The sequence below is a fragment of the Pelophylax lessonae genome, assembly GCF_965119305.1.
Source record: "Pelophylax lessonae genome assembly, chromosome: 9".
Lineage (NCBI taxonomy): Eukaryota > Metazoa > Chordata > Amphibia > Anura > Ranidae > Pelophylax > Pelophylax lessonae.
In genome coordinates this window covers 41267539-41282872 of record NC_138776.1, presented here as the reverse complement: position 1 = coordinate 41282872, position 15334 = coordinate 41267539, and the positions used below count along the sequence as shown (strand labels likewise).

General features: G+C 41.0%; 1 protein-coding gene across 7 annotated transcripts in view; it reads left to right on the top strand.

Moving 5' to 3' along the window:
* The window catches only part of SORCS1 (sortilin related VPS10 domain containing receptor 1), a 1084285-nt gene that overhangs the window by 1046196 nt on the left and 22755 nt on the right, over positions 1-15334 (top strand). For 5 of the 7 annotated variants that reach the window (XM_082267343.1, XM_082267340.1, XM_082267339.1 and 2 more), the window contains one exon: positions 1515-1620. In XM_082267343.1, the coding sequence (XP_082123469.1) occupies positions 1515-1620 (106 nt within the window). Of the gene's footprint in view, positions 1-1514; positions 1621-1707; positions 1872-15334 lie in introns of all 7 variants that reach the window. The other 2 variants (XM_082267342.1, XM_082267341.1) reach the window with 1 other exon arrangement.

Below are 15334 nucleotides of genomic sequence, written 5' to 3'. Positions count from 1 at the left end.
TCTAATATTGGTTTATCTTACAAGAATGGGTTTAGTGGGCCCAAGGCTGGGCGTGTCTGGTATATTTTAACTATTGGATTATGCATGTTTCAAATGTAAACTGTTTTAACTTTTTGTATGTAATAACATGTAATAAGTCTTAATTTTAACAAATGTCTGTTTATTCCTGAAATTAAAAGCACCATTAAAGTCCCATATCTTGCTTTCAATTCTTTCTGGTTAAATACTTAGGGATGTGGTGCTTAAAATACCCATAAACCACTTCTGGACCGGAAGATTTTCCCCCTTAATGACCAGGCCATATTTTGGGATTCAGCACTGCGTTACTTTAACAGACAATTGCAAAACTGTACCTGAATAAAATTGAAGTCCTTTTGTCCCCATAAATAGAGCTTACTTTTGGTGGTATTTGATCACCTGTGGGATTTTTTTTTTTTGTTGCGCTATAATTTAAAAAAGAGCGACAATTCTGAAAAAACAATATTTTTCACATTCTATAAAACATTCTCAAAGAAAAAAAAAATTAAAAACCAACATTTTTTAACATTTTAGGGCAATTTGTTTTCTGCTACATATTTTTGGTAAAAAAAATCGCAATAAGCGTATTTTTATTGGTTTGTGCAAAAGTTATCGTGTCTACTAACTACGGGAAAGATTTATGTCATTTTTATTTATTTTATTTTTTTTACTAGTAATGGCGGTGATCTGCGATCGCAGGACTGCGAACGGGACTGCGACATTGCGGCGTACAGATCGGACCCCTAACTGACATTTTTGACACTTTTGGGGGTACCAGTGACATTACTAAAGTAATCAGTGCTAAAAATATGCACTGTTACTGTAATAATGACACTGGCAGGGAATGGGTTAACATTGTGGGTGATCAAGGGGTTAAATGTGAGCCTAGGGGAGCGATTCTAACTGTGGGGAGGCGTGGCTTATAAAAGGATTATAGAGACCTGTGATCCTATATAGAAGTATTTACAACAGCTGACTGTTCTTCTCTCTCAGCGGGGAAGGATCGCGGGTGTCAGACGGCAATCAGAGCCGCCTGTCCGCTGCATCGGCTTCCCCGCTGCCGAGTGGGGGCGGGAGCGTGCTGGCGGCGGCGCGTGCGCTTGCCCCCTAGCTGCAGGCACGCGACCGACGTAGGTCTACGTCGGTTTGCGCAGGAGAGCCACCCTGCCGCAGTAAAAAGGCGGCGGGTGGTCGACAACCGGTTAATGCTGTGTCTATAGGAGAAAAAATAAAGGGATTGGCCATGGGACTTATGCAAGGCATAATAGACTTTGACTTCAAAGTACTGGACTATTGGGGCTGGGGGGGGGGGGGTCTGTTTTCAAAATGGGGGGGCTGCATATGAGATGTCTGCCCTGAGCCCACTCATTTTTAAAAATGTCCTTGCCTTAGTTATTATATTTACTAAATATTATTGTTGTAATGATTTTGAAGTCTTGAAGTGTGCTTCTTTGCTTTCATTAGGTCATTAAACCTAGCCACTTTACCCTTTGCAGCTCCTTTGGTGGACCTGACGCCAAGTCACAGCGGCTCGGCCATGCTCATGCTGTTGTCCGTGGTCTTTGTGGGGTTGGCAGTCTTCGTCATCTACAAATTCAAAAGGTAATCGTAGTCCCGTTCCTCGTCTGGTGGTGTTACCCGGCCGACTGCTGCTCTCCAAAGCAATGACGTCTCTGTTGATGTTTTTAGGAAAATTCCTGGATTTAATGTATATGCACAGATGCAGAATGAGAAAGAGCGAGAGATGGTCAGTCCAGGCAGTCAAAATGAAAGCTTGTCACCCATTGTCACTCAGACTCAGCCGGTGGGTCCTCAGCATCTGTTAGAGGGCAAGTTGGAAGCACAGCCCATAGGTAAATAAGTAGCTAGTCCTTGATTGGCTGGGCCAACCCAACCTTTGTCTGAATGACCAAGCACTCTGTATTACCCTTCTTTTCTGACATAGTCAAAGGGATTCAATAAACATTTGCAAAGCACACAAAATAGCTTTTATGAAACTGGTGAGTCTTGTAGAGTTCACCTTTAAATCAGAATACTGTACATACAAAAGGCTGTAAGCACATTGGAGTTTGTCATTAGGTCTCTAAGACATGTTGGAACATACCATTCACATTTGTTGGGGGAAAACAAAAACTAAAGTGAACGTAAAAACCCAATAAATAGAAAGTCATATAAGTCTTGTAAAAAATAATTTTTTCATTTTTAATCTTTTTTTAAAAATCTGCAAGTTCCATTAAAATTATACCTGGAGATCCTGCCATGAAAGCACTTCCTGCTCTAAAGTGACAACGCTCTGTCCCTATTATTCTCTTGCATTGTATTCAAATTCAAATGTATTCTATTTGAAATTTAAATTTCAGAGGTTGGTTATATTCTATTTTTTCTATTCTATTCTATTTTTTTATTCTTTTCTATTTTATTCCTTTATTTTCTATTCTATTTGTATCTGTTCTTTTATTTATTATTCTATTTTGTTCTGTTTTAATCTATTCTTTTTTTTTTTTTTCTATTCTATCCCTTTATTTTCTATTCTATTTTTTTCTATTCTATTATTTTGTGTTCTGTTCTGTTTTACTCTATTATATTCTGTTCTTTTATTTTCTATTCTGTTCTTTTCTATTCTATTGTATGCTTTACTGTTCTATTCCTTTATTTTCTATTCTATTTTATTCTCTTTCGAAATTTGAATTAAATTTGAAAATGATTTGAATTTGATTTGAAAACTATTGGAATTTGATGATTCGAAAATTATATGATTTATTAGAATTTAATCTGAAACTTTGTTTCGTTATTTCGGATTCATTTAAATTCGTTTTTCTGAATTTCTGAATAACGAAAAATGTGTCTGAATTTTGTTACTTAACTAAACGAGCTACACATGTCTAATATGCAACAAAGACAAAAAAAAAAAAAAAAAAGAGAGAACAGTATTAAAAAAAATGTCATTGAGTTTGGTTTTATATGTAGTTTTAAAAGAAATGAAATACAACTAGTCCATTCCTGAACCAGTCTTTATATTAGTTATTTAGTGTCATCGCTATTAAGCATAAAAAGCAATTAAACTAAAAAAACTAAAAGAAAAGAAAAGGTACCACTAGGTGTCAGAACATTACTTTTTACTTGCTGGCCCATCAAAGCCAATTCTGAATTACCCAAGCAAATATTAACTTCTTATATGTCTAGGGGGTTGATTTACTAAAACTGGTGAGTGCAAAATCTGATGCAGCACTACATAGAAACCAATAACCAATCAGCTTCCATTTTTTTTTTTTTTTTTTTTTTCAAAGAACATACTGAGGTTAGAAGTAGATTGTCTACCATTGCAAAACTGAAACAGATTTTTCACTCTCCATTTTTAGTAAATCAACCCCTAAGCATAGGTGTGCCCCTACTTCCAAAGAACTCCATAAAGGTGGTGGGGAACAATGTCAGGGTGTCTGCACAATTCCAAAGAAATTGGCATTCTAATTGAGCTATATTCAGGAATAATCACAAGCACATTCTAATCTTTTTGGGCATTTAAGAATAACTGTCATTTTAGCATAGTTATCTTTTAAATGCCCCCCAACCCCCAGCAACTCTCCCAAGTCACTTGCCTGTTCCGACTTCTCTGAGATATGCAACCTACTGGTTCTGCTCCAAATGCCTCCTAAGAGGTAGGTTCTTCTAAGAAGCTCTATTTATTCCTATGGAAAAGCCATATAAAGTTGGGAAGGATTTTGGATAGCCTTTCTATAAGAATGAATGGAGATTGGAAAACTTTGAGGAAGGTGTGGCTTCCAGTGAGGTAAATATACTATATGAGTATAAAAGTTTGAGAAAACCTGACCATCACTCCTATTCCGTGTCCCATTCCCAAACTGTGGTAATCATTATAGAGTCTCTCCCTCCCTTTCCACTCTTTAAGGAAGGCTTTACACCAGATTTTGGATTGTTTAAATGGGAAATTGCCCATTTACCCAGAAGAGCATTTATGAGGTCAGGTACTTGCTGGCGGGTGGCGGGCTGCCTTGTACATGGCCATAGCGAGCAGCCGAGCTAACCCCCAACGTAGAACTTTCCTTCTAGGCAATACAGGATTTTGTCCAATGGCTCTCCCCAATGTGTGGGTGGTGGGCTGGGACTACCCCCGATCCACCCTCCTGGTTGTGTGCTTCATCCCCAGGGGCTCCAGTCACTGGGCACTTTCTCTAGGCCCAACAGGCAAGGGGCACCAGTAGAACTCTCCACACTCTTCAGAGCAGCATTCTTACTGAATTAAGGCACCACAAAACTGGATGTGGTTCTTAATTGAAAGACTCAATCAATACATGGCTTCAGTAGATCAAAAATAATGAACATATTTTTGGTCCCAGTCCCTGCAGGCAGCAGCTCCTATGCCTGCAGATGGATGGGCCTAATGTTCTCCCTGGCTAAGAATGAGAAGAACAGAGGGGTAAACCAGATTCCAAGGTCCTCTCTTATCTCTCTAGGATGGGGTACCCCAGGGCATGTTGTCTCTTTCCACTTTGGTCCACACTATCTCCCTCCCTGGTCCTGCCTAATCTCCCAGCTTTCTCCCAAGGGGCAGAGGCACTTTAAAATGGGGAACCTGCTCTACCTGCTGCCTACATACTGATTTTGGCCAAGAAACCAGGCTTCCAGGAAGTGTTCCAGCTTATCCTGAAGGTGTTCACTAGGGTTGAGGTAAGGGCTCTGTGCAGGCCATTTGGATTCTTCCACACCAAATTGGTCAGACTAAGTCTTTTTGAAGTTTATACACATAGATATATTCATGCTGGGACAGAAAAAGCCCCTCTACAAACTGTTGCCAAGAGGTTTAAGGATGGTTTTGTTTGTTGGGGTATTACCAGTACCCTTCACTCAGTCCTTTAGAGGGTTGTCCATGTACCTTTAGCTGTATAATGTAGGTGCGATGGTCAAGTATCCCCAACTATTTGGTCATATAGTGGCCATGTACCTTTCGCTGTATAATGTAGGTGCGATGATCAAGTATCCCCAACTATTTGGTCATATAGTATATAAGACTTGGGGAGGAGTGCGTACTCAGCCTTTCTCAACCTTTTCAACACAGAGGAACCCTTGAAATACCTTCTCGATCTCAGGGAACCACTGCTAAAAATTACTATATTTACAACTCAGGATACAAAAGTGTGATGTTCACTCGGAAAAATGTTCCTTACACTTGTGGCCATTTGGAAGAGTTTCAGATAGCTAAAAAGATCAATGGTGTCAGTGGAAACGTATCTGAGGCAGATATTGCTCCTTGATCAAGGAACCCCTAACAGCATTTGGAAGAACCCTAGGGTTCCATGGAATAACTGAACTGAAAATATAGTTATTCTTTAAAACAGTTACTATATATAGTTTCTGTACATTTAGTAGATTCATTAGAGTCACCCTTGACCAGGTTCATAAATGACCACAAAGGTAGCGCTAAAAACACAGTGGAAAATTGCTCTGACCGTCTACTGCCCCCATTGTAGTCAAAGGGTTAGGGTTAGGGCTCTTCTCATTAGCTTATTTATGCCCAAACTAAGCTTTCTTTGCTCCTACCGAATACATCATCCAATGCTTGTAACGTTAGCTCCCTCTCACCGAGAATGCTTCCGAGACTCCAACAGGCAATTAGAATTTCAGGAACGTCGCAAACTAGCGCATTGCGGCAAATAAAATAAAAAAAAATTGCAAAATGTTATTGAATCCCTGTGATTGTGTAATCTTTATTACATATTCCCTTTGTCACCCTACCTGTTTTCCTAACTAACCCCTGAGACGTGCAGGTAATTGGAGCTCCCCAGCCCCCATCCCCCCACTGCTGGGTGCTTCCGAACATAGAAAAAGGACTGCTAACCAAGACTGATTGTCATAATTCAGATAGTCACTTCTGATCCTGAATTAATGAATGAATCACATTAAACAAAATAAGCCAGCTCAGGAGGAGCTGCTACAGAAGCCATGAAAAGGGCTTAATAAAGATTCATTTCAAATTCCCTTTCATTATTAGAAATCGAAGCACCTTGCTAAAGAAGCTGCCGCTCGTTCACTTTGTTGTAGAGGACACAGACTTTTTTTTTTAACTTTAACAAAGCAGCCTTGAGAAATTATATAATAAAAAAAAAACACACTATGCTCATTGAACAATGTCCAGCATTGACCTGAAGTACACGTAATGGCCATATTTAAAGCCCAATTGAACTTTAAGTTTAAATCCAATAAATACATTCCACGTACGTGAAAAATGTGCAAAAGTCTTATGGTTCATTCTCTTTGGAAAGCTGCTATTGCCTGAATAGAAAAGCTGGTCTCCTTCCAGCATGCTTCAGAGAAGAACCTTGTTTTCTCTGTGTGACGGACTTCAGACACCCCAACTGAGTATCTCCGCAACTGGGTATCTGCTTCCTAAGCTCTGGAACATGAGATCTGTAAATCTGGCTATAGTTACCCCACGAACTCAACAGTACAAGTTTTGGAGTCAACCAGAAAATAAACTGTTTATTCAAACGCAGGCACAAAGAGATATACACTTTGGGACAAACCTCCCCCCTCCCCCTTAGCAGCCAATCCACATACACATATACATTCCATAATAGGTTGATCTTAACCACTTTAAGACCGGAGGATTTTCCTGTTTAATGCCCAGGCCCCTTTTTTCAACTTGGCACTGCGTGACTTTAACTGACAATTGCGCGGTTATGCAATGCTGTACCGAAACAAAATTTACATCCTTTTTTTCCCAGAAACAGAGATTTATTTTGGTGATATTTTATCACCTCTGCGCTTTTTATTTTTTGCGGTATTAATAAAAAAAAGAGCGAACATTTTGCGAAAAATTTACATTTTCTACTTTGACAGTTAAAAATATCCAATATATTAAATTTTTTGTCATATATTTGGGCCAAAATGTATTTAGCTACATGTCTTTGACAAAAAAAATTCTCAATGAGTGTATTTTTAACCACTTTAAGACCGGAAGATTTTACCCCCTTCCTGACCAGGCCATATTTTGCGATTCGTCACTGCGTTACTTTAACAGACAATTGCGCGGTTGTGCAACGCTGTACCCAAATTAAATTTACGTCCTTTTTTTTCCCCCACAAATAGAGCTTTCTTTTGCTGGTTTTTAATCACCTCTGCGATTTTTAATTTTTGAAAAAAAGAGCGACAATTTTGAAAAAAAAAAAACAATATTTTTCACATTCTGATATATAACATTCCTCAAAAAAAAAATTACAAATCAAAATGTTTTAATATTTTAGGCTAATTTGTTTTCTGCTACATATTTTTGGTAAAATAAAAATCGCAATAAGCGTATTTTGATTGGTTTGCGCAAAAGTTACTAACTATGGGAAAGATTTTTATTGTTTTTTTTTTACTAGTAATGGCGGCGATCTGCAATTTTTTTTACGTGACTGCGACATTGCTTGCGGACAGATTGGACCCCTAACTGACATTTTTGACACCTTTGGGGGGACCAGTGACATTACTAAAGTAATCAGTGCTAAAAATATGCACTGTTCTGTAATAATGACACTAGCAGGGAAGGGGTTAACACTGTTGGTGATTAAGGGGTTAAATGTGTGCCTCATGCTTACTGATGTGTGTGGGGGGAGGGGGTTCTGTGACACAGACACAGATCGCAGGTTCAGCTATGCTGAATCCTGTGATCTGTCCCTGTCTGTCACAGAGAACAACCGCCCCCTTTGTTTACACAAGCGGGCAAATTTTCTCACTCTTTCCCCGATGATCGGGGAAGAGAGGCGGTGATCACCTTCTCTCCTCCTCCTGCCCGACTCCCGCTGTGTTTAGACACACAGCGCACCGCCGGCGTTGCGCGCGCTCCGCAGAGACAGAGAGGATTCCAGCGACTGAGCAGTCTTAAAGTGGTTAAGGCAGACAGAAACAATAGAACAATGGGATACAGGTACTTAACAATAACAAACCCCACCCCCATCTCACTATCTAGCAAGGGTCTATGAGCCACTCCTGCAATATTCTAGCAAACTGTCAGTCAATCCGTTTATCTTCATATATTTCATGAGGGATATTGTTCAGAAATATTATTGTCCCAAGTGAAAGAGCCCCTCACTCTTTCAACACAAACCACAAATATAGAACCCAGGATAACCGGGGTAACACGAAAGGCTGAGTCCAGTGTGGTTGTACAGCAAGTCTAATTAGTGCAGACCCAACTGGGGTTCTTGGTCACCCTGTGCCCCTAATAGACACAGAGTTACTTACACATAGGAGGGGCCAGGGAAGCTGGACAAGGAGTCTCCCAACCTCCCTAAAGAAATCTGGGTTCCACGAGCCCCCCCAGCCAAAGTGACTCCTGTCACACTCTGCATGGAAGCAGCAGTCTCTATGCAGAAGTCTGACATGCCCCTTGATGGGTTACAGCACATCAGCAAAGTTCATGCTTCCTGCTGACTGGAGAGTTCTAGCTTTGACCACTACTTGCACACAAAGTGCAACATCCCTTCTCCATAGCATGCTGGCGGGGGAAAGGCTTTTCTACTCAGGCTGTGGCTGTTTCCTAAAGAAAAAAAAAAACTGTAAGGGCTCTTTCACACGGGCGTTCCGATCAGATCCGCCTGTCAGTTTTTTAGGCGGATCTGATTGGATGCCCCATTCAGCCCTATGGAGCAGCGGATGTCAGCGGTGACATGTCCGCTGACACCCGCTGCCATCCGCATCCCATCCTGTCCGTGAAATCCGGACGGATGGAAACCCTATTTTGCATCCGTCCTGGGGATCGGATCAGATGGGATCGGATGAGAGCGGACAGGCGGTCCGCTCTCATCCGATTCCCCATAGAGAGCAGCAGGGCTCTGACACCTCTTTCTCCACACTGTGTGCGGAGACGGAGCTGTCATCCGCCGGCTCAGCGGGGATCGGCGGATCGATCCCCGCTGAGCAGAGCACAGTCCGCAACGGAATGCGGACCGTGTGAAAGAGGCCTAAGACTTTTCGCAGCTTTTTGTTTAGATACACCTGGAATGTATTTCGGGGCATTAAACTTTAAAAGAGGACATGCCATGATTTAAAATATCGGAACCTATTTTATTATTTTGGACATCCTCTGATGAAAAAGCGTTAAGCTGGCTACACATTATGCATTTTTCTTGTGCCGATTTTATTTAGATTTACCAAAACCATATAATATGAGGTCAAACCTAAACACTTTCAAATTGTGTGCAATCAGGCAGGCCCTTGCACTACGTAGCTGAATGTAAATCTAAAGAAAATGGAACAAGAGAATTGTAAAATGTGTAGCCAGCTTTAGACTGCCATTGCTGATTGCTGATCTTCTTCTAAAATGCTAGCTGCCTGGTTGTCTGAGTCGCAGTCATGGAACACGTATCACAAGTCCTGATTTGGATACTCAGGGGTCCATTTATAGAAGGTTTGCTGGGTGAATGCCTCAGCATCTGCACAGCCATCACAATTATTCTCTGTAATGTGTCTAATATGTTTATTTCATATGATCGTCAGCTTTAACTGGTGGCCATAATGTGGTATTTTCCCGATTGGGGTATTTCAATAAAATAGTTCATTATGGCCACTAGATGAAGCTGACAATCATAGGAAGTAGGGATCGACAGATATAGTTTTTTCATTGCCGATACCGATATTTTGGCCATTGCATATCAGTATCGGCCGATATTTTTGTACATTTAAAAAATATATATATTTTTACTTGACAGGTACTCTTATGGAGGGATCTGGGGGTCTAAAAGACCCCAAACCCCTCCTCTGCACTTAAAAGCATTCAAAACGCCAAGTTTTGCTGTTTTGAATGCTGTCATTTTTTTAAATCTGGCGCCCAGTACCCGGAAGTAATGTCATGACATCACTTCCGGGTTTTTGCATGGAGACCTGATCAGAGCCGAATGCGGCTTTGATCGGGTCTTTGGCGGCCGTGCAGGCTGGTTGCCCGGGTCTCCTGGTGGGGCGGGAGACCCGGGCAAGCCGCGGAAGGGGGCGGGAGGGGGGTGACATCCCCTCTCGCTCCTTGTAATGACAGCTGAGCGGCTTCTCAGCCGCATCGGTTGTCATTACAAGACAGCCGACCGTCGGCTATGGACGCCGGTACCGGGGTGATGCCTCTAGCTGCAGGCATCACTCCGGTACAAGCACTTTCCCGAAATATCGGTAATATCGGCCACCTTAATATTGGCCACCACGATATATCAGGGAAAATGCATATTGGCCCTCGATATATCGGCTTTGCCGATAATCGGTCGATCCCTAATAGGAAGTAAACATGTTAGACACATTAATGGGATTATTTGCAATGCCTATGTCAATGCTGAGACATTCACTCAGTGGGTATTTTTATAAACAGACCCCTTAGTGACTCTATGTGAATGTATACAGTCAGTAGAATAGCCTGGCAACTAGCATTTTCAGAAGCAGGTCGGCCACAGTATACCTCCCACATATGGTGCTGTGTGTGTGTTACATGTGAGTTTTAGGATTTTTTTTTTTTTTTTTCTCCTGTATGTCTTTTTAATTTATCGTTTGCTATTTAAAATGTAAAACGTAAAGTGTTACTTAACCCATAGCAGTAAAATCAGTCTGTATATGCAGTAAAGCATGCTTGTTATACTCACTGTGGAACCTAAGGGGTTAATCCTCCGCATTGTGTAAAAAGGCTGTTTGATTCTGTCTTCTCTGATCCTTCCCTTCTTCAACTGTTCCCAATCCATCTCCTAATAAGACAGAGCCCTTGCACATGCTCAGTTTGGTATGTATTTCAAGAGAGTTTTTCTCGGAAGGGTGCATGTGATCAGCACTGTCCATCCAGACAGAGGGTCAGGGGTCATGCAGCCTCATAGAACAGTCAGAGGAGAATGAAAACTCCTCCTAAAAACTTTAACCAGACACTGATAGAAGTCACAAGACTGCTATTTACTGCTGATGAGAAAAGGTATTTATCAGTTTATATTTACCAAAATAATTGCATTTCTATGTTCTGTGTACAGTGAGGGCCCAGATATAGTGACTGCAGGCTCCTGGGTTTAGTAACACTTTAAATTTTTTAAAGGAAACAAATGCTTTCTCACTCACCTTTGCTTTATGATATAATGCAACACCAGCTCAAACCAAGTATGCAGCCAGTGAGGTCAGAAGATGCAAGAAAGGGAATGGCCATACTGGAGCTTACACAGTCGTGGCAGCTTCTATCCAGGCAGGTCCCCTTTAGGTGGACAGCATTGGGGATAGGAGGGGTGTTTGAATAAAGCTGAGTGCCATATTTGTTACATAGTTACATTGACCACCTTAGCACAATGTACTGCACGTAACTTTGCATATCTCATAGCTGATGAGCTGCTGGGGAAGCTGAAAATCACTGTATTAGTCAGCGCTACTACAATGGAAACCACAATCGTCCGGGTCCTGCTTAGGTTTTATGCAGGGGTTTTCCCCTCTACATTCTGACCACTGGGACTCGCTTGCTTGCTTAGCAATGTCTCCAATTATTTAATGCTTTGTACAAGCAGTGGCGGCTGGTGCTCCATTGGTCTCCTGCATCTCCTCCCTCCTTGGCCAATGGCATGGCTTCTCCTTTCGGCCAATCAGGAAACGGGTCTCAGGATCCGCTTCCTGATTGGCCGGTAAGAGAATCCGTGTGACAATAGCGAATATTCCAACGGGATGATCCAACGGTTCGGGTCCACCATTAGTTCGACCCGAACATTGGCTGTTCGAGGTTCGGCCGAATTCCGAACTTTTTGCTGAAAAAGTTCGGAATTCGGCAACCAGAACCGACCAAAATGCAATGGGACAGGAAATGGGCTTTAAAAACCTGTGATTGGACCAGAACCATTAGTAAAAGCCAATTGAGGGGGCAGGAGAATGCTAGGAATGTGATTGGAGTGACTAGGGGGTCCACAGGCCAATCATTAGTGAATACGCCCCCCATTATATAAGATAGCCCCGCCAAATTCCTAGCATTGTAATACAGGGACATGGAAGAGAATGGAAGCAGTTCTGTTACTTCTGCTTCAAAAGTGTCATTTAGCATTTATTAGTGTGAGGAAAGGGATATCTAGTGTAGTTAGAGTGCTTTTTTACACTTTAGTTAGATGCAAAAATTTAGTTTCTGTAGGGAAAGTGTTAAGTGCCAGGGTGACCGTAGTGTAGGGTGAACTGACACTGACTGCTATGGCAGGGTGACCAAACCCTTCCATGTCAGGGTGACCGCAATATAAACAAATTTGTTTCTAATAGGTGACTTACAGAGCAGCGATATGGCTTCTCGCCTGTCAGCCTGCTTTTTGGCTGCAGGCATTTATAGGGCTTTTTTTTAGGACATGTTTGGAGTCAGGCATGACATCTGAACATGTGTATAGGGGTATATATACACACATAATTATATGTATATATACACCTAGACATATATAGGTGTGAAAGTAGCAGAAATCTATACTTGCGCTAATTAAATAATTAACAATAATATGGCTCCGCTCCTATCACACCTATATATGTGTAAGTGTATAAATACATATAAGAATGTGTGTATATATACCCCTATACAGAAGTTCAGATGTTTTGTCTGCCTCCAAAGACCCCAACAAAAATGCCCAAAAAAAACGCCTGCTGCAAAAACACACCTGGGCGTTTTTGTAGCTGGCTTTTTTTTGGGCATTTTTTGGGGTATTTGGAGGCAGGCAAAACATCTGAACTTGTGTATAGGGGTATATATACACACATACTTATATGTATTTTTACACTTACACATATATAGGTGTGATAGGAGCGGAGCCATATTAGTGTTAATTATTTAATTAGCGCAAGCATATATTTCTGCTACTATCACACCTATATATGTCTAGGTGTATATATACATATAAGTATGTGTGTATATATACCCCTATACCCAAGTTCAGATGTTTTGCCTGCTTCCAAAGGCGCCCAAAAAAAACGCTAGCGCCAAAAAAAAAAACGCCCAGGTGTGTTGTTGCGGGCATTTTTTTGGGGTTTTTGTAGGCAGGCAAAACATCTGAACTTGTGTATAGGGGTATATATACACACATGTTATATGTATTTTTACATTTACACATATATAAGTGTGATAGGAGCGGAGCCATATTGGTGTTAATTATTTCATTAGCGCAAGCATATATTTCTGCTACTATCACACCTATATATATGTCTAGGTGTATATATACATATAAGAATGTGTGTATATATACCCCTATACACAAGTTCAGATGTTTTGCCTGCCTCAAAAGACCCCAAAAAATGCCCAAAAAAACGCCTGCTACTAAACCGGCAAGGTATGAAAATAGCGGAGCCATATCCCTGTTCTATAAGTGACCTAATACAAACAATCTTTTTTTATTTCTGGTTCTGGACATGCTACAGAGCTGAATCTTCACAGGTACACTTTTTAGACCCTCCAGATACTAAATCCAAATTTTTTTTATTTTTTTTTTCATTTTTTCAATAATTGTCTCTCTATCAAAAATGACAATTTTTAAGAACTTTTTTTGTGTGTGATTAATAGTCTCTGAGGCATGACCCAGAACCCTAGGCACTTTTTAGGGGCATTTATTGGGTTTTAGGGCTTCAAAATGGTGTTTTTTTGATTACCGAAGTTCGGGTCCCATTGATTTCAATGGGGTTCTGATATCCGGGCCGAACTTTTGGGAAGTTCGCAAGTTCTGGCCGAACCGAACTTTTGAAAAGTTCGATCATCCCTACTCTGCACCCCCAGACCACCCTTTTTTGAAGCCTATTAAAGCCTCTGGCTCTAATCACGTGCTTCAAAAGTTAAAAAAAACAAAAAAAACCCCATTGGAATCCATGCGTCCAGCGCCCTGCATGTAGATTAGGGGGCCGGACGCATGGATAGGGCCCCTTCTTTGATTGGACAATGGGGAAAGGAAAGGCGGTGATGGCACAATTTCCATCCCATCCGATCACAGGAGCCTTGTATTCCTTTAATACAATACAAGGCGATCTAAGAATGATGGCAGTGCCAAGTGAGTGACCTCTGCAGTCAATTTTTAAAGGGGCAGCCACTCACATAAAACCTGAGCAGGACCAGAAGATTGTGAATTACCACTGTAGTAGCACCAACTACTATAATAATTTCCAGGTTCCTCATTGGTCCCTTAGGTATGAGTAATGTAAACCTACATTGTAACAAGCTGGGGTAATAGTATGCCGTACAAATAGGTCCTGGAGTTCAGCTTGAAAATAACCCTGTCTCTACAACAAAAACAGTGCCCAATAAGCAGCCTGTTAAAGAGCTGTGAATACTCGCCTATCCCACTACCCATTTCTTGGATCTTTGCTCTCTTGCAGAGTATAGTTCTGGGGCATTTCTTGGAGTGTGTTGGATGCATACCCTGGCCATGAATCAAGGTTCAATTTTCCAGGCCCCACGTCTCTTCTGGATTGGGGCTGTAGGGGCTGGTGGATGGAACCAAAGGAGATGCAGTTATCGACACACCCAGAAGTGTCAGATGTGAAGGTTTCGGTAGAGGCCATTACTTTGCAGGAGACAGAAGATCTGAGGAGCAGGCAGTGGGATAGTTGACTATTGATCTTTTTTAGCTTTAGTTCCAGTTCAAATAAAAAATACAAACTCATCTAGTGGATTTATCCATCATCATAACAAAACGCTAAGGCCCCATTCACATGGTAATGTATGCTAAAATGGGAGCGCTACCACAATTCATGGCATGGCCGCTGCTCTATGTGTGCTGCATTGCAATGACATTCATTGTGATTGGCATCCCGATGCATTGTACAGTAGAGCCTGAATCTTGCATTGTGGTGTGCTTCATTGTTAAAAAAGGGTCATGCACTTTTTTCATCTTTTGTGGTGTGTTGACCGACCATTCATATTGAATGGGTTGCCCAAACGCCAAGCACATAACCAGTACCACAAGGCACATTAACCACTTCAGCCCCGGAAGGTTTTACCCCCTAAATGACCAGGCCATTTTTTGCGATACGGCACTGCTTTACTTTAACTGACAATTGCGTGGCCGTGCAACACTGTACCCAAATAAAATTTATGTCCTTTTTTTCCCCACAAATAGAGCTTTCTTTGGGTGGTATTGGATCACCTCTGCGGTTTTTATTTTTTGCGCTATAAACAAAAAAAGAGCGGAAATTTAAAAAATAATATATATATATATATATATATATATATATATATATATATATACTGTATATATATATATATATATATATATATATATATATAATATATAACTTTTTTTTTTACTTTCTGCTGTAAAACACATCCAATAAAAAAAAATGTAAAAAAATCAAATTTCTTTATCAGTTTAGA